The sequence below is a fragment of the Colletes gigas genome, unplaced genomic scaffold, assembly GCF_013123115.1.
Source record: "Colletes gigas isolate AHSC1104 unplaced genomic scaffold, ASM1312311v1 Colletes_gigas_Sc00044, whole genome shotgun sequence".
Taxonomy (NCBI): domain Eukaryota; kingdom Metazoa; phylum Arthropoda; class Insecta; order Hymenoptera; family Colletidae; genus Colletes; species Colletes gigas.
Window position 1 is genome coordinate 1368182 of NW_025106673.1, and position 20285 is coordinate 1388466.

The following is a 20285-nucleotide window of genomic DNA, read 5'->3' on the forward strand; positions in this document are numbered from 1 at the left end:
TAGATGTTTGCTTTCTAGCGTGAAATTCAAATTGATTCCACGAAGATGACTGCTTTCTGCGAGAAACGGGCAACCTGTGATCGAAGATACGGTAAATTTCCGCAATATATTTTCTCTGGTGTATAGTTAGCAGTTTTTACTAACAATCACTAATAAGATTCAATGACGTTGACTCGAGCAGTCGACTGGGCAAGGGCGTCATTTCGTGCTGGCCTCTCCAGGACCGGTGTCGTTGGTCCACCGAGGGTCAGGAATCGACCGAGAAACACGACCAACTTACCTCATCGACTTGCTGACGGGACCATCCTCGACGAGGACGCTTCTGAGAACTGGTGAGTCTTGAAACTTTCCTTAAACATGCTCTGAAACTTCGCTTATCGAATCACGGTTGAAGCCACGGTACTTGATAAATAGTCCGTAATGCCATTTGCACTCGTGTTACTTTTTTTTTCGGAAAAAGTGCATGATTTCTGACGCCTTGGCTCGTAATTAAACGGAAGCCAGTGATGTCAACGGTGGTACTATTCAATATAACGATCGACAACGAGGCGTTTCGTTTATCGAATTGTAATCGAAGTTATGAAGGTTGATAGTCATCTATTGGAAAGTTTCTAGATACGTATCACCTTATTTTATTTACGAGCTTTGCGAGGGTAGAGTATATCAGGTTCACGACGAAGTTTTGGTTTGCAACTAACTAAATATAGCTGACTTTAAGTTTAAGGGGAAAGAACTTTAGCTCGTAGAAACAATTCTCGAGTATCTGCGACAAAAACAAGTTGCGTTAGTCCAAAGTTTTGAATATCTGATATAATTCGAAGTACACAAGAAAAACACGAGTTGTGCGAGTGAGGATATAGGCGTGATCAAATTAATGTGATCGTGAAGAAAGGACAATGTTAAGTCATAGAGGGGTTTACTGACCCAAGAGCGTACAGCATATGCTATACACCGTTGGAAAGGTCTCGCCAATGCGAATCGACTGATACCATTTTTAACTTCGATATCAGATGGGATAATGTCGAAAAATGGCCTCAAAGTTCGAGATTTTGCGGTTTTGAACAAAAGAAACCGGTAGTAAAAGCCCATCCGACCCGAGGGACCTCGGGTAGGCACCTGAGGAAAAACCGAGGGGTGTAAGCGATACTCTAGCAGATTGGGACGGCAAATGTGCCCCACCACCTTCATTTCAGTGCCGTGTTGGGCCTGCGTTTGCCGCATGGGCCCCGTTCCAAATGCCCAGGGCGAAATCGCCAATGGATCAGTTGTTTTTCATGAACATAATATATTCATGATAGACGATTTGCAGGTATGAGTTGGGAATGTGCAGGTTAGTATTCAGTATTCACATCATTATGTTTCGTTCAATCAATAAAATGTCACTCCATTCACTATTGTAAGTGACGCATTAGTCTGAATACTAACCTGCACATTCCCAAGTCATACCTGCGAATCGTCTATCATGAATATATTATGTTCATGAAAAACAACTGATCCATTGGCGATTTCGCCCTGGGCATTTGGAACGGGGCCCATGCGGCAAACGCAGGCCCAACACGGCACTGAAATGAAGGTGGTGGGGCACATTTGCCGTCCCAATCTGCTAGAGTATCGCTTACACCCCTCGGTTTTTCCTCAGGTGCCTACCCGAGGTCCCTCGGGTCGGATGGGCTTTTACTACCGGTTTCTTTTGTTCAAAACCGCAAAATCTCGAACTTTGAGGCCATTTTTCGACATTATCCCATCTGATATCGAAGTTAAAAATGGTATCAGTCGATTCGCATTGGCGAGACCTTTCCAACGGTGTATAGCATATGCTGTACGCTCTTGGGTCAGTAAACCCCTCTATGACTTAACATTGTCCTTTATATTTATAAAATAGGTTAGTATTTCGTAAATATACATTATAAAAGTAGAATCAATATTTTGGGTATATTGATTACAGTGTTAATTAAACATTCTAGGCATATTTCTTATCAGTTTAGAAAGCATAGTCGGTACCATTTTTTATTAAATTAATATTATATAATTAGAAATTTCATACATAGTATTTTCTTTTATATCTATTGTAGACATAGTTACCGTGTAAGCGAAAGTTTTTTATTTTTAAATCCTACATTTATTTCATAATAAAACCCTTATTCATAAATACTAGCTTCAAAAAAGGACTGCGACGAAATTAGTTATTTAGACAAAGTTTAAAAAATCTGTTCTTTTATGCAATTTTCGACATTGAATTGAAATTGTGTAACAATAAATTTGAAAAATGAATTTTCTCCGTTATTTCGAAAACAAATAATTGGACCATAAAAGCCATACCGTTATTTGCCCGATATTCCCCAGAGAATATGTGGACAAAATATCAGTCGGAAAGCTTCATGTTTACTCGCAAATCATGCGTGATAATGGTCTACAATAGCGAGCATTAAGTAATTCCAATACTAACTCGTTTAATTATGAAGATGCCTATTTATTTAATTTTTTTTTTAATTTTACGTGGACCTTCCCTATTCTAATCGTGCAATTCGTCGTGTATAGCTTAGCAGGGTCAGTTAAAAAATGAGTACATAATCACTGTATATAAGGTGTCTCGTAGCATGTGGGATCATCACTTCAGAGATAGACTCTACACAAGAAAATAATAACAAAAGTTTGTATCAACATGTGTCCTATTTGGCTCTGTTTTTAAGTTGTAGCAAGTTTCTTCTTGAAAACGTTCTACCTATTTATCTTCTGCAAAATGTCCACCTAACATCTAACCACAAGTCTGGAGACGTCATACCATTGGCTGTTCTACCTTCTCTGCTTGTCAAGGTATTATTTATAATAATAAGTCCAGACTCAAGATTTATATCTGTCATTTGTTGATTAGACAAACTTCCCATTTTCACACACGACGTAATTCAATAATCTGACACTTAGTATTCTAATTAATGTTCACAGGAAGTATTTACAAGATAAAAATACAAGGTAATTGAATGAAATTAGTTCAACCATCCTTATTTTTCAAAAGAATTATTCCAACACAGAACTGGCTATAACTTGAAAACAAGGTCAAATAGAACACACATTTATACGAACTTTGTTATTGTTTTCTTATGTACATATGTATATTGTTAAAACTCGCATTTGGTTGTTCCACTTTCGATGTGCTTAGCTTTTTGAGCGTTCAAAAAATTAGATTGCAATTTTAAAAGATAAGTTAACCTTCGTTTGACCTTGATGCCTTTATCCAAGGTTAAACGTTTTACTTTAACAAATTATATCCTCCTCGATGCCATACGATCCAGTTGAAACAGGATTTCGATGACTCGTATAGTTCCGGAGAAATTCCATTGCATTGGTTGAAACGGGACACCCTGTACGTGTTTGGCGCAAGAAAAGAGTGAACACCCACCTATCTTGCGCATCGTGCAATATAGAAATGCAGTTTTCTTCGTTGACATTTATATCGTGTATCTGAAGAAGTGGAACGATATCTTCGCATCGAATATCTAAACGAATTTTGTATTATTGAATTCTAAGCTGAATAGTTTGCATTTCTTTTAGTTTATGATGTTAGTGAGATTTACTTTAAACCGAATAATGTGAAATAATTGAGTTTTTTCAATTATATTTTAGAACCATTTTTTTCTCGCAAGTTACGTGTACTTAATAATGAACATTTATTTTTTCTTAATAATTTTAAAATGAAGCTTCATTTAGCTGAAATGTCCTGGACATCCTCTAAGGGATAATAAGGTTATAGACATTGGGATCAAATTACTGCTTCTCAAAGGACAATGTTAAGTCATAGAGGGGTTTACTGACCCAAGAGCGTACAGCATATGCTATACACCGTTGGAAAGGTCTCGCCAAGGCGAATCGACTGATACCATTTTTAACTTCGATATCAGATGGGATAATGTCGAAAAATGGCCTCAAAGTTCGAGATTTTGCGGTTTTGAACAAAAGAAACCGGTAGTAAAAGCCCATCCGACCCGAGGGACCTCGGGTAAGCACCTGAGGAAAAACCGAGGGGTGTAAGCGATACTCTAGCAGATTGGGTCGGCAAATGTGCCCCACCACCTTCATTTCAGTGCCGTGTTGGGCCTGCGTTTGCCGCATGGGCCCCGTTCCAAATGCCCAGGGCGAAATCGCCAATGGATCAGTTGTTTTTCATGAACATAATATATTCATGATACACGATTCGCAGGTATGAGTTGGGAATGTGCAGGTTTAGTATTCAGTATTTACATCATTATGTTTCGTTCAATCAATAAAATGTCACTCCATTCACTATTGTAAGTGACGCATTAGTCTGAATACTAACCTGCACATTCCCAACTTATACCTGCGAATTGTCTACCATGAATATATTATGTTCATGAAAAACAACTGATCCATTGGCGATTTCGCCCTGGGCATTTGGAACGGGGCCCATGCGGCAAACGCAGGCCCAACACGGCACTGAAATGAATGTGGTGGAGCACATTTGCCGTCCCAATCTGCTAGAGTATCGCTTACACCCCTCGGTTTTTCCTCAGGTGCCTACCCGAGGTCCCTCGGGTCGGATGGGCTTTTACTACCGGTTTCTTTTGTTCAAAACCGCAAAATCTCGAACATTGAGGCCATTTTTCGACATTATCCCATCTGATATCGAAGTTAAAAATGGTATCAGTCGATTCGCATTGGCGAGACCTTTCCAACGGTGTATAGCATATGCTGTACGCTTTTGGGTCAGTAAACCCCTCTATGACTTAACATTGTCCTTTGACAAAGAGAATTGTTTTCTTTTTACGTAAAAGTATAATTTTTTAAAATTTTGTCTCAATAAGCATCTGAATTTGGTAGCTGATTTTTGTCGCAGTGTCCGACCTTCAATAACCGCTCATTTTCTGTAGGATTCATGTCAGAACTGTTTCTAGGCCATGGCAGTATATTATGAAGCATCGAATGTTTCTATTTGTTCCGTTATATATATATAGACTCGCTTCAAATGTGGATCGTGAACGTGAAAACGATCGTATCGAAATCATTGTCTGTAAAAACATATTGGACAATATGAACATCGAGGCGAAAGGAGGTGCGATACAATTAGCAAAATATTAACCCTCGAACATAGAATGGTTCTGAACGTTACCAGCGATCATAATAATTTGTCCCCGTTTGCATTCTTCGAGATAAGCTGCAACACAATCTGAGAGTTCGGGTCGACCCACTTCTTTTCCATATAAAAGCAAAAACATGTTGAACTAAAATCTTAACATCGGCGCGAAGCATACTCGATGCAAAATTCTGAAATGAACGCCGGCGCGGCGTGGATATCGATCGTCGACGAACGAAGGAAACTCGCGTTGATTTTCAATGTAATTCGTCTTACTTCGCGTACGAGTTTCCTCGATTTGGAAGTTGGTCGCGTCCTCCCGCCGGTGGGCGTTTTCGTCATACTGCGGTGTTGCACAGGAGCCAATTAAGAAACTGACGAAGCTGACCTAACTAAGTGCACTCGGCTCGTTAATGATACACTGCATTGTTCTGTGCGCGTTCGCAGCATCTCGACAACGATGGCATGGACCTCCGCGAACTCCAAATGACCATTTCGATACCCTCGTTAACCCCTTCCCGTAGTTTCCTTCGGTGTAATCGATTTCCGGATAAGGTGGCCAACAACTCGCGGCAGGGTTCCCAATCGTTTTATACGACGTTTCGTCGAATTGAAATTCATCGCGAATCTTTTTCGCGGCAATAATTTTCAATACGTCGCGCCGCTGCGGATTGATCGTAACTTTTCTCGGCTGTTCGATGGCGCCACATGTTTTTTTTATATACAGAGCGTATCTAACAACTGAAACAGGCTATAACTCTGCTTCTAGCCAGAAAAAGAACGATACACTACAATTTTACAGTTGCAAAGCGCAATTACGCGTTTAAAAGAGAATTAAATTTACCTCTTTTTACATAAATCAATTCTTTGAGACAATTTGAGTAAAAAAAGTAACAAGAGAAGTCACCGATAAATCAGTACATTCAGAAATTTTAAAAATTTTATTAATAAAAAAATATCAGTAACAACAAACTGCCTTAACGTAGATTTTATTAAGAAGAAACTCACCTTTTAAACATAAATGAATTCTTAGAGACAATTTGAGTATAAAAAGTATCAGATGAAGTCACCGGAAACTCAGTACTTTCAAGATTTATAAGAATTAATAATAAAAAAATATCACTAACAAGAAATTATCATCGAAATCATGGGCTTTAGAATTTTAATATTTGGTGGCATCTCTGCCTGCCTTAATCGCTGCACGTCATAATCTTGACGTAGATTTTATTAAATTTTCATTTAATTTTATCCAGTAGGCTGTTCCAAATATTAAGTAGTCCTTTGAAACGTATTTCAGAAATTATTAATAATTCATTAACCTAATTGATTATTCATTTAGGAACAGTTTGGAAATGCTTCTCGCGTTTCATTATTGAAATTGGAATTTAAATGTTGGTTGAAACTAATTAAGACTTTGTAGTGAATCTTTCAAGCATAAAATTGTATTTAACCTAACAACGTTTTGACCCTATTTGTGGTTTGTTTTGAAACAATAATATTCGTAATATCGCGTATAAAAATTATGAAATGTATAATGCAAAATACAAAAACTGTCTTAAACATGTCACTTGTACAAGTATAACGAAAAATTTCTCTTATACTTATGGTGACAAATAAAGTATTTAAAACTGTAACACGGCTAACTAAATGATAACAAAATATACGATCTTTCTGTTAATTTACAGTGCAATCTGTATACTCCTGAGTACAATGACATAACAATTTTAAGCTTTTTATACAATATGTATTATAAGTTTATCGGAAGGACAATGCATTTTGTTACTATTCAGACTGCAGATTAAAATATTTCATATATTTTAGTTGTTACCAAAATTTTAAGAAACAACTTTCTCTTATACTTCTGAGGGGGCTGGAGGTTCCAGTGACAAACCTCAATCTACCCCAACAATTATTAAAGAGTTTATTTCCGCGGGTGTCGGGGGTGTAGCCACACGTAGGTCAAAGTTAATAACACTGGCTTCGCAAACGCGCGACGTCTTAGCCAGACTCGGGTCTAAAATAGACTGGGGGTCTTTCTTCTCACGTCCCCTGAATATATACAATTTCTTACCCTAATAGCAAAGGTAGAGAAAAAGAGACAGGACAGAAAGACGGAAAAACGAAACTGGAAAATCCTCAGTGTAGGAAAAGTTTAGCGAAAGAGAGTCATAAAAGTCAAGAGGCTCGCCGGGCCCGGATCAGGGTGGTCCGAGGCCCAGGCGAAACCTTGAGGGAAAACAGACGCCTCGCACGGCTCTGGTCGCCAAGTGTTTAACAGGACGACCAGGCTCGCACGAGACCCTGGGAAAAATGGAAAAATAGAAAGCTTAAAACTATCCTTACATTCCATTCCCATTCATACTCTGGCAAGGGCGTAGTGGCTATACAATGGCCGCTACACTTCTATGAAAGACATGTTTAAACAGACAAACTTTTATAAGTAAAATATTTTTGTATTTTGCGCCGTATTTCTAACACTTTTTGTATACTACTATTTATAGATGATTTTGTAGTAGTTTGAAAAGGACACACAAGGAGGATAGGAACATTACGTTACGTTTAATATACTTTTGTGTTTGAAAGACTTACTAGAATATCACATAAAGGTATCACTTAAAAAAAAAATTGAGGCCGAGTTTCAAACATGCACTGAAAAGGAAAAAATAATTCATAAAGCAACAGGAAAAATAAAATAGATTTTGCAAAATTTTCATTTCCTTTTCGATTTATTTTTCTATTCTTTATTTCTACTGTTGTGTTCTACCTTATATTGTTTATTTTTAGTATATAAAATTGAAGAAAATAATTGACAAAGTATTCTAATGCTTATCGTCTGAGAATATGATTGTTTTTAATTGTATTCTAATACCCCTAAAATCAAATACGAAATACATGAAGATATTCGTTGATAATTTGTGTTTCAGCAGAAACAAGATAATTTTATTTTACATATGCAAACGTTAGATTGTAATCTAATAATACGTTAATTTATTTTCAAAAATAGTTTTAACGTCTGCAAACGGAAAGGTACGGTGAACGAAACAACAAGGATGAAATTTTGAATGGAGCTTACCCGGGAAAAGGGACTCCTGGCACCGTGAACCGTCTCGCTGAAAAAATTCTGAATTAAATTGAAAGTTGATACGCGAGTGTGCAATTGGGCTGCAGCGGAATAGAAATATTTCGTCGTACGGATTTCTGTTTGCCAACGTAGGAAAAACACGACACTCAAGCTGGAACGATCGAAACCGAACGTGAGACCAAATATTGGCAGTCGCTCGGGTAAACAGTAGCTCCGTTTGGTACCATCGAATTGATTAAGGGTTTCGTAAACAACCCTCGTCGATAAGCAATCGTGCGATATCTCCCGCATGAATGGGTCACGCATCGATGAACGAATTCCTTTCGTGTTGATCGCTATCACCGGAGACATGATTTGTACGTTCTTCGTGTCGCAAGGCGATTAATCCGAATGCCGAATGTCTCTCGAATAGTGTATCTCAACCTTTGCCGGATCATAAATCATAAAAAGTTATCGTTAAGACAGAAAAAATCTGTAGCTTCCGTGGGTCTCGGAAATATCTGATCGTTAAGTTATCAGAACTCTTCAACGCTTTCTTTCGACGAAGATACACCTCTAGTTTATATTTATTCATTTTTCAAGGGGTACATTTTTGGGTAGGAAGATCCACGTGTCACTTTAGGAATTCCTTATAAGGTCTAACAATTTTGCGAAAATTCCTCTTTAAATATTTCAGTTTAAAATTTTTAGTCTACATCATTTTTTCCTGGTTTTCGTCCATAGATCAAACTAGAAAAAATTGACGAGGACAGAATTTTATTCGAATAATGGATGAATAGAAACTCTAACTATTTATTTTCAACGTTTATTCGAGTTACTCATATAAGCTGTTATATGTTCAACGAAAAACATACTTTGATTGTCCAATCCAATTTTTAATTTTTATGAAACGAATAAGGTGCCAAACTTGATTATATGCTTATCTTTTATTTGTTATTCAAAATTTTTCATCGACATGTGTAAATAGATCAATAAGAAATTGTGTACTTTTTGGTTTCATCAAGTAAATGCATTAGAATTCATTTTCGACCATGAAATTGTATGGATCTCCTTGGGCGTAGTATGGGGAACAAAAATGCGAAACGATGAACAGAATAATTAAAGAAGAAACGTTGCAATCGTCAGAAATAAAGATATTACTTTCTGCAGACAATTAAAGAAAAAAATTTCGTTTTATACGAGATACATTTAATTAAACCGATGTAAGACATTCAAGTATTGTTGATGTTTTTATAATTGCAGTACGGCCTTCTTGAATAAAATTCCTAAGTTACAATGTTCTTTGAAAAGTCTAAATGTGACAAGATGAAACACGCATTATGAGGCTGTTCCAGTTAAAAACGTTTATATCTGTTTCTGAAAAGAGCGAAGAAAAAACTGAATATAAACGAGAAGCTTGTATTCGATAAATTAAACTAATTAATTAATTTCGCTATAATTTAGGTATTTAATAGTGATTTAATAATAAATTGTAGATATTGCGACCGTAAATACATTTGTTAAAATTTTCAGAGAAAATTCTGATAAAAATCTAATTGAAACGAGAATTGTAAGAATATAAATAAACGAAAGAAAATTTTATTTAGATAGCGAAAGGGGCACAGATTTTCTAGAAGCCAAGGCCACGTTTCGTGTAGAAGTCGTAAACGTATTATTTGATGCAATAATCACCGAACTTAATAAAAGAGGTCAAGTGTATGAGAAATTAAACGAAGGTTTTGTTTTCTCATGGACCTTGGAAATAATCGTATTACAGATATCGACACCAGTAGCCTTAATTTAACTATTCTCTATTATAACGGCGATAAAAATTCAGGACTTATTAATAAACGTATGGAATTTAAAAAATATCTGAAAATAACAGATAGTATTTTCACAAAATACGTTGAGAATCGTGTATAAATCCTGTTTATGGATTCTTCAACATCTTAGAAATTGCTTCAAAGCGTACACTACGGTGAGTGAAATACTAAATTCTTAGTTTCAGAAATTAGAGAACCATTGAGAGTCGCATGTCAGAAAGTGTAATTTATCGATTTGTTAAAAATATGTGGTAAATTTTGTGAACGTAAGGGCGAAATATCGCGAACATCCCCCACACTACGCGAGACTCAATTCGGAACTCTTCGATGCCAATGTGTTGAAGATATTTCTTAACATTGCCTATAACACATTGCAGAATTGAAATTGTTTATTAAAAATTGGTAGAGCAATTTACTTTGACTCCACGCATTATTTTACGATCGATACAAGAATGAAAAATATTTGTTTTTAAGTTGTAGCAAGTTTCTTCTTGAAAACGTTCTACCTATTTATCTTCACAATAGGTATGCAAAATGTCCACCTAACATCTAAACACAAGTCTGGAGACGTCCTACCATTGGCTGTTTTACCCTCTCTGTTTATGAAGGTAATATTTCTAATAATAAGTCCAGACTCAAGATTTATATCTGCCATCTGTTGACTAGACAAACTTCCCATTTTCACACACGACGTAATTCAATAATCTGACACTTAGTATTCTAATTAATGTTCACAGGAAGTATTTACAAGATAAAAATACAAGGTAATTGAATGAAATTAGTTCAACCATCCTTATTTTTCAAAAGAATTATTCCAACACAGAACTGGCTATAACTTGAAAACAAGGTCAAATAGAACACACATTTATACGAACTTTGTTATTGTTTTCTTATGTACATATGTATATTGTTAAAACTCGCATTTGGTTGTTTGACTTTCGATGAGCTTAGTTTTTTAAGCGTTAAAAATATTGGATTAGAGTTTTAAAAGTTAAAGTTGACCTTTGTTTGACCTTGATGCCTCCATCCAAGGTTAAATGTTGTGCTTTATCAAATTAAAAAATTGGTAGCGCAATTTATTTTGACTCCGCGTATTATTTTACGATCGATATAAGAATGAAAAATATTTGTACAAGTTGCTCCGATAGACTGCTACCCCGTCAAGTATCGATGAAAGAGTTCGCCGAGAAGAAATTATTTTGACTAGTTTAAAAATGAATCGTGACTCGTAACTAATGGATGCCGTCGAGTCAAATTAAAAGAGAAATTACGAAGGAACAAGCCCCTTTTTCTCGTTTTTTCGCTGCACCGAGACTCGACTCGATTTCGCTGTATTTCCTGTTCCGCGTTCTTTATCGTAGCTTGTTTCTTCGCTTTCGTAGTCGACGATCGATTGGGTATCCCTAGCTAGAAGCGATTCCGGCCTTGGCAATTGTATCGCAACAATTGCTATCGTCGACGCCAGCAATCTCACGACCGATCTCTCGACAGCGTTATCTTTCGGATCGCTTTTATCACCAGACGCTTCTTAAACTTTCCACGTACCTTTTCCCGTTCCGTTGATCATTGCAAGTTTCACGCTAAGGGAAGCAACTTCTATTTTCAGCCGTAGTCCGGGCAATAAATCCGTTAGCGTGAATTGTAGTGGATCTTCTCGAGACGATATTTCATTCCGTTCCACGGACTGCGGAAAGAGACTCGCTAATACTCCCGAGAACTTTCCAACGAATTAAGGATCGTTACAGTAGAACGTCGACTGCGAGTTGTATCGTTGCATGGAACCGCTATTTAAGCCAGTTTCATAATTCGAATCTCACATGCATTCTTCGATTCAATGAATCAGCCACTTCAACGTACTTACAAGTTAATTAAGGTCACGTCTTATCAAAAGACAATGCGGGACACTTAACATTTTTTTCACCTTGAACCTGTCTATACGATCTAGTAGGGAATAACCTCTAGACTTGTTTCTCCTTACTTCTTGTTGCGAGTATCAAAGATAAATGAGAATATTCCACGTGAAAGGTTGTTTATTCTTACGATTAGCGAATTGATTTCTATTTATAATTTTCATTCAATTTGAACGTTTTGTCTCAAGTACTAGTTCAACGTAAGATAACGATGTAAGAAAATTAAAAATATAAACCTACACTATCTACTCGAAGAATAAGTGTACAAACTTGTTAATGTAAATAATGATACAAGAAGAAGAGGAAGTTCGAGCAAAATTAAATTTATACGTTACAAACTATTATTACAAAACCGAGTTTTTCTCAAGGTGTGAAAAACACTTTTTCGTGTCTGTGTTTTCTTAAAATAGATTATGTAGGCGGACGTAAACGGAACATTAAAATGTAACGAATTGCCAGCAAATAAGATCTATATAGAAAGGTTTGTAGTAAGTATTAATAAAGTATAATGTGTAATTCATACTCGACATTGCACGATACTAAAGCAATTTCTCAGTGTTGTATCGATCGACGCGACGATCGAAACTGTTAGATATTACAATACTACCATCGATACACACAACAGCAGAAAAGAAAAAACGACTAGGAAGCTCATTTCTTACTTCGCGATGTAACACAAGTTCAAGGAAACAAAACTGTTTGGTATCCTCTACTATCTTCCGATGTGACTTAATAATCAGTCAAGTGTGTTGAAGTCCATGATAAATTGAATCGAAGAATGCACGTGAAATTACAATTCCTTGAAACGTTCTTCGAATTTTAACAAATCTCTAGGCGAGAAAAATACATGTTTCTTTATGATTTTTTTTTGCGGGCTATTAAAGAGCGATTAATTCTGGGTTTTGTGGATTATATTTATTATATATTTAATTATAGTTACGAATTTTTGCAACGCATAATATCTACTGATTACGCTATTTTTGTCGATCAACGAACAACAGTTTTTACGAACAGCGCCCGACTGCGTAGGTGATATCTTGCGAACAAGTCATCCGAAATTCAAAAACCAAAGATATTCTTAATATAGATAAGTTTGGTTATGGTATGAATTAGGATCTTATCAAAAAAACGAAAAATGGCAAAATGGCAGCTATTTTACGAAAAAATACTGAATATTTTCATGTATTCGGTTGGTTTTTTGTTAATAAAAGAAAAAGTATTGTATATATCGCAATTATCCTAGTTCATGCCATCGAGAGACTAGTTCTAAAGATACTGTATAAATTTCATGTTGATAACTTGAATAGTTTTCATGTTATCGTCTACGCAGTGCTGAAAAATGTAGTTTCAAGAAAAACAGCTTTACGTCCAGTTGTTATGCCTGCGTTTGGTACACTTCAGCAGGCTATAACTTCGTTAGTTTTCCGAATTTCAATTTAATATTTGATAGATGTATATTTTCGAGACTACATACTAAAAGAAAACGCAAAAAAAATTCGATTTTTTAATCCCACAAATTAGAAAGGCCCCTTAAAAAAAACTACGCATGTGTGTTATCTTTTTGGCTAAGATTCTATTCTACGATGTTTAATAAGTAGACTGCGAATGTTTATGCACTTAATATGCAAAAATACAGGAAATACTTAAAGTAAGATACGAATTATTATATTTAGGGGTTGGAACAACCCTCTACAAAGCTCCCATTTCAATAATTCTGTCAACAAAAATATGAATTTGCATAAAATCTACTAATAAGAAACTGCATAACATAACACTGCCAATTCGTTTTTATTGTACAAATTTTATAAACCGTTATAAAGGAAAGTATAAATTTAGGCACAAAGACGAGGTATATTATTAACTAAACCTTGACGTTTAAATGAAATAATTTAATATTAACACGAGACTATAATCGTACGTATTTACACCGATTAAATTGTGGAATTTATTCTTGGCTCTGTTAAACGATACGTCGAAGGAACGAGCGTCAATTCAGTTTCTGGCATGTAGAAAAGTTTCTCGTATTCGTCAACGTTCTAGACTGAAGTTATGTTTACTATGACTCGGACCGATAGCTCGAAGAAAAATATGTTTTCGACGGCATTTCCGATAAAAGGCACCTGACCCAGTCGCAGTTCTCCGTCGAGCTTGAATTTCGAAGACAAACGCGATTTATAATTCTGGACAACTATCGCGAAAGGAACGTCATAAGCAACCGGAATGTTCAGGATCATCCGTTTCTCGTTGGCACGTTCGGCTTTAGCGCCGTGCGAAGTTCGAGGGGACCAATAAGGGGTGGGACTATTGTAAATTCGATCTCCATTAACCCAATTATTGAAGGGGATGATCTAGCGAGATTTTCCTTTGACGTAAAAGAATCTTCCTATTACATAGAGTAATCCTTTGCAGACGCATCGGACTCGTAAATATGTATAGCTTTAGTACATCGGAGCGCAATATCTGCAGAAAATAATTAAAGCATTGGATAGAAAAATGGCACATATCTCATTTCGATAAAATCAATATCAAAGTTTTCGTTAAGTGATTATTTCATTCAAAATAATACAATAATAAAGATCGAATTTATTTAACAATGCAGTAGTATATTTTTAACACGTTAACTGCCATACCGAACCTCTCAGATTGTTCACGAGAACGAAACTTTGTTTTTAGACGATTGGAAACTAGTATAGACAAAATTTATCATTGAACTTATTTTTACAGTCTTGTTAAAATTCAAGAGTCATATTTAATTTTGTTTTCTTTAACATCTAATCTTGAGAATTAATGTTGTTAGCTTCTTAGTAAAATCATGTCACCCATATGATATGGATAGGATGAAACGTAAAGTAAAAAATGTTAAAAACATATTTTTTATTCACTTATTTACCACAAATTGCTTTGCAATTTGTATTGTATTGCTTTGAAAATAAAGCAAAATTAAATGAAAAAATAATAATATTCTTCTTCCTACAATTTTCTGCTGTCCTTTTCTTTATTAGCTTTTAAACCAAATGATTCGACTCGCCTTAATCAAATACATATTTTTCTGGTGTTTATTATACATTTTTTTCCAGAATTTGAAAGGTGGAATTACATAGATAGAATCACATAAAGAACATAGGTTCTTCTTGCATCAAACGTCTCAATTATTATGTATAATAATTCCAAGTCAACATAGTCAATATATGTAGATGATTTTCATCCAATCGTTACCAGCATTGCCAATAAGCCCAGACAATAACTTTCCATTAATTTTTCACAGTATTTACGTTCTTAGCAGGACGAACAAACATTGTGGAGCTGTAATGAATATGCAACGCGTGTCCAATGTATATCATTTAACGGGAATCGCGAACACGTGCACACCATTGCAGAACATGTCGATCTAATCGAGTTCGATTCAAATGGATAGCATCGACCTGCCGCCGACCATATTCACGTTATTTCGGTTTTAATGGTTTTATGGTCGAAACCGTATCTGTCATTTAAGAATTATTGTAAACCAATGAGGATCAAACGTGTCAGTTTTATCAACATACGGCCCAAACGAATAATTCCATTTGTAACGTAATTTAAAAGCGGTCATGGACAAATTATTTTTATCAATGATGCAAATAGATACCGATGCTTGTCGTCACACGTGACATGTGCGATCGAAACACGCGTGGCATAACTCATATTGTTTTGTTGTACGATGTACAATAAAAATAACTTTAACTGAAGATAAATTATAATCTAATATTACGAAAGGATTTATTATTCTTTTATACAAAAAATCATTAATTAGGGGGCGTATTTATTTTTCCTTGTTGATATTTAAGCGCAACTAAATTATGGAAAGACGCGTGTAGATATATTTAGTTACTTGACAATATTTTGGCTTTCTCTTTTCAGGTCAAGCACTTATCAAGTACAATAATCAATAGAAAGATTTTCAGAGTTTACTTTTATGGTTATTTCTTTGATAACTCCTTAAAATATAGGTTATAATAGAAAGAAACTTTTTTCTAATTCGATATTTTCTCAAATAAAACTATATACTTTTGTTATTATAGCCCAATAGTGGAGGTCTGACCAATCCAATGATATACGACAACATGATATTTATATGTGCTCCAGCACTTGAAATATTTTCGGTTAAAAATGTTATTTTAAACAAAATAATAGGAATGAAATTCCTCTGAATGTCTATTTAAAACTATTTCAAAGTCATTAACATGTTTTAAAATAGAAATTTTCTACTCTTTAGTCTACGTTTTTATAAAGAATACAAAGACAGATTTAACGACTGTAATAACATTCTATTCCGATCATCTAAACTGATAATATTTTAATGTGAGCATAATTAATATTTCCTAAAGGTACACGTGACGTATCGTGATCATATCGTGGTTACCGTGACGCTATCAAGATTTCTCAAAACGTAATGAACTTACAGACTTAAAACTTACATAGTTCATTCTCAAATATAATATATCATTCGATCGTAAATGTTTCCCATTCCATTTCTTTTCATTTAATTTTAAGAGAACTGAAGATTTTGTATAAGAATTGAAATTTGTAACTTTACATAATAGCCATTGTTTTATGAATTATTATTTTTCGACGAAAAATAACTTTACAGAAAATGAATATTTTTAAATCATTTCTTTTTTACTTTTACTTTCCAGAAAATGAATTTTTAGCATGTTAATAAATTAAAATAAAAAAGATTATAGTGCACAAAGATATCTTTTTTAGCTACGGTAATTCAAATTTAAAGGGTGAAACCACCTTCCAAAGTGCTAATTCAGAAATGATTGGAGATAGATAGATTTTTGACATACGAGAAGAAAATATTTAAGTTGTCAAAAAATTTTCAAACATGTTTAAAAAAATGCATCTGCCTTGCTTATTTGAAAAGATACAGCAATTGTTCATAGAACAAAAATAATAGCATGTTTTATTCTAAATTCAATCATATACATATAGATATAGTATCCTTAACAGCTACAGAAAAATTTCATTTATTATGTCGGCGCCTTCCTTGTTAGTCAGTTATGACCGACTTATGTTTGGAGATTTAGGCACGGAATTTAGCTGAAGGACGGCTGGGTACAGTTTACTTTTGCTCTTTAACATCTAATCTAAATTATATTAATAAATCGGAATTTGTAAATAGTCTGTGTTATACGTCGCCATTTGCGACTGACCTCGAACATTTCCTGGCATACTCTAAATTTGATTTTTCACTGTCCTTGTTTCTACATTTTGTAGGTTGCTCCGAAAGTTATTTTCATTAGCGATAATAAAAAACAAATTCCGGTAATATGAATAAGAATTCTGTACTTGGAAAATGGGAATTTATTCAATTTATCGAACGGCTATCTACGTTCACTTGATAACCGTAGCTGATTGTTTATAAAATGTTAAGTGTTAGTTCACAGTCAGAGAAATTTGCAAACATTAAAAGAATGGCACACAAGGGAAATGCAAAGATATATTTAAAAAGAAGGGGAAACTAACTTGAACTACTATTTACTATACACAGTATAGCATAATATGTTTTAAAGCTTCTAATTGAGACATAATTCATCGTTGAGTTATGCTGGAATCCTGCCTTCAGTATATGTATTTGTACATTTATTTAGTATTTGTCTCAGTATATCTGCGTTTCAATCATATATTTTCTTGTAGATTAATCTTGAACGAATTTAAAAATGTCATTGAAATGCACAATTTCATGTCACATTCTGTATGATCGTAAAATCGACACAAAACAGTATAATCAATATTCAAATGAATGGATTAAACGATTTACTCTAGTCTTGACATAGTTTAATCACGATAGTAATGTAAAAGTCCTGTAAATTGATTTTTTACTTTTCTGTAAATTGAGTCGGTAATATTAAAATTACGGTTCGTCCACAAATATCATTGATTAACAGGTCATTCATTTCCAGTATTTGCAGTGTTACAAATCAGATAACAATAGTAGTTTTTTAGATGTTTCAAATATTCTGCACTTCTTTTGCATTTGGTTTTTCGTTATGAAAGAATTTTGTTGTTGTGTAGCGACGAATAATTGTTATTAATTCATTTTATCGACAAGCATATCGTTTAGTATCGCTGTTCGAAGTGGAAAGAAACAGTTTTGGCCAGCCGTTGAGGATTTCTGTTGGCCAGGCGTGGTGGTTGAAAATATCTAGGGATCATTTTGGAGGTGCGACGTTTATAGCCTAAAGCTCGGTTCGCACGCGAGAGGAACCGAGCGACATAAACAACCCCTGGAACCGGGAAGGACGAGGAACGACAGAGAATAATGCGATCGTGACTACGACCTTGGATTCGGACAGGAACTACCGGAGACAATGCGCATGGTGGGGTTCCTCTCTTCAAGGTGAACTCGGTGTACGATCAACACGCGACCAAACGGGGAACGATCAGAAAGTTGCGCGACGATGACGGATATCTTGGAAATTCTGACGAATAACCAAAGGAAAAGTTTCTAGCCAGGCAACGGGACACGCGACGGTAATTTCCGTGGCGATGATACGGATCTGACGAAAGAAAAAGGGCCGACGAATTTCGAACCGGCGCTGGCCGTCGACAGTTTCGCACAGGACCGTGACAACGCAGAAACAGAAAGGCCAGGTACTCCTGGCCGCCATCTTACAAAACCATCGACGACCAATTACGGTTCTAGAAACCTTGCAGACGATGAAATATGTAACATTATATTTTTGAATATCATCTTTCACATTAATTCCTTTGGGCCCATGCCAGGCAACAGGCACAAGAATTGATTTATTGGTTTGAAATTCGATTGTATTGTTTTTACAGAAGATGATTTATTCAATCAATAACATAATATTTTTAATTCCATTCTCGTAAAATTTTTCTGGCTTCGACAAGAAAAATTCTTGTAGGATGATTTTTTATTATTATTCATTTCTTAACTTTATTGATTTGTTAGGGACAAGCAAAATAAAAGTTATATAAAGAAAATATTATCGCTTACAAAATTCTGAAAATAATTAATGTACAATACGCTGTAAGGATAGTTTTAGACTTCTCAATAATTGTACAATTACATCTGTTTTTACGTGTATGGAGTTAACATAAATAATTTATACAATTTTGAAATCCATATGTTGAGCAATAGTTTACAGAATAACCATTTCATAAGTTTTCAAGTTTTTTTCCTTTCGCATAATTTTCTAGTAACTCTGAAGAGGTGATTATTGCGGTGGGATAAAATTAGGGGAGTATGAGGGAGGCTTTATAATTTCCCAATTTAAGTCTTCAATTTTGTTTTGAATCATAACGCTTTCATTATCCTCATGGAACGCAATTGCTTTTCTATCGACGAGATATAGACGATTTATAGTTATGTATTTGTTCACCTCTTACAATTATAGACAGTAAACTTCTGAATTAATGGTCTGGTTCGGTGGCAAAAGTTTATAACAAATTACTCCTTTCGTGTCAAGTGATTCATTTTTCATTATGGGTCGTTACGAATTCCAATTTGTTTTTTTTGTTCAGAACATTAAATTACAATGCAAATTCTCCAGTCGTAATTCAACGATTTAATATAATTTCCATTAACTTTTCATTTTATTCCATGGTTATTTCACTTTAGAAATACCTCTTGGAAATAATTATTCGCGCTTACAAGAAATTGTATAGACCAAAGGCAAAAGAAATGATGAGATTGCGACAAAATATATTTTCAGTCAAAGTAAAAAATGAAAAATCCTTAAACATTATCAAACTGTCAAATCATCGATCGATTATCTGTTATCCAGTATCTATGAATATGTATATAGACACGTTTGTTTTCTTGTAACCGGGATAATTTTGAGACGGAGGGGTTTATTGTACAGTTCCGTGGAAATCTGGAAAAGAAACTGTAGTCGGAGCTACTGATTAAACTCGAAGCTTCATTAAAGCCGCAGCTTTACGGTGACAAAGAGAAATGTCCCGGTTTTACTGCGCACTTCAAGGTGAGGCACGTTAACACGCAACGTCGCGGCACGGGGATTGAGAAACGGCCAGGTGAATGCGACAAGGCTACTCGGAAAGAACAGAAACGCGTTTTGCTCCTCCGTGTTTCGAACGTTCCACTACTCCAGACATCGTTCGTTTGAACTTTGACTGAAAGCGTTTCCGTGCTCGCGTTAATGAGCAAGAATTCTTTTCGGTTTCCTTGAGTTCATTCTTCAAGAGTAATACTTTTCTCTCGTACGCGTCTCTGAAAGTGAAGCTCGCTCTATAAAAATAATTCGAAGAGCCGTTTTATACAAAATATCGTTTTCCTTAGGGTATTCAGTTTTCAAAATATGTAAACTCGCTCTATATTTAACATACGCGACTTATTTATTTATTTATGGAAGGACTCTTTAGTATGTACAAATGCT

At 35.1% G+C, this 20285-nt stretch overlaps 1 protein-coding gene across 10 annotated transcripts in view; it reads left to right on the forward strand.

The window, feature by feature from the left end:
• The window catches only part of LOC122403096 (potassium voltage-gated channel subfamily H member 6), a 295338-nt gene that overhangs the window by 105933 nt on the left and 169120 nt on the right, over positions 1 to 20285 (forward strand). For 6 of the 10 annotated variants that reach the window (XM_043406413.1, XM_043406418.1, XM_043406419.1 and 3 more), the window contains exon 4: positions 158 to 332. The exons of 2 other annotated variants lie outside the window; for them this stretch is intronic. In XM_043406413.1, the coding sequence (XP_043262348.1) occupies positions 158 to 332 (175 nt within the window). The remainder of the gene's footprint in view (positions 1 to 157; positions 333 to 20285) is intronic. 2 more of the 10 variants (XM_043406417.1, XM_043406416.1) reach the window with 1 other exon arrangement.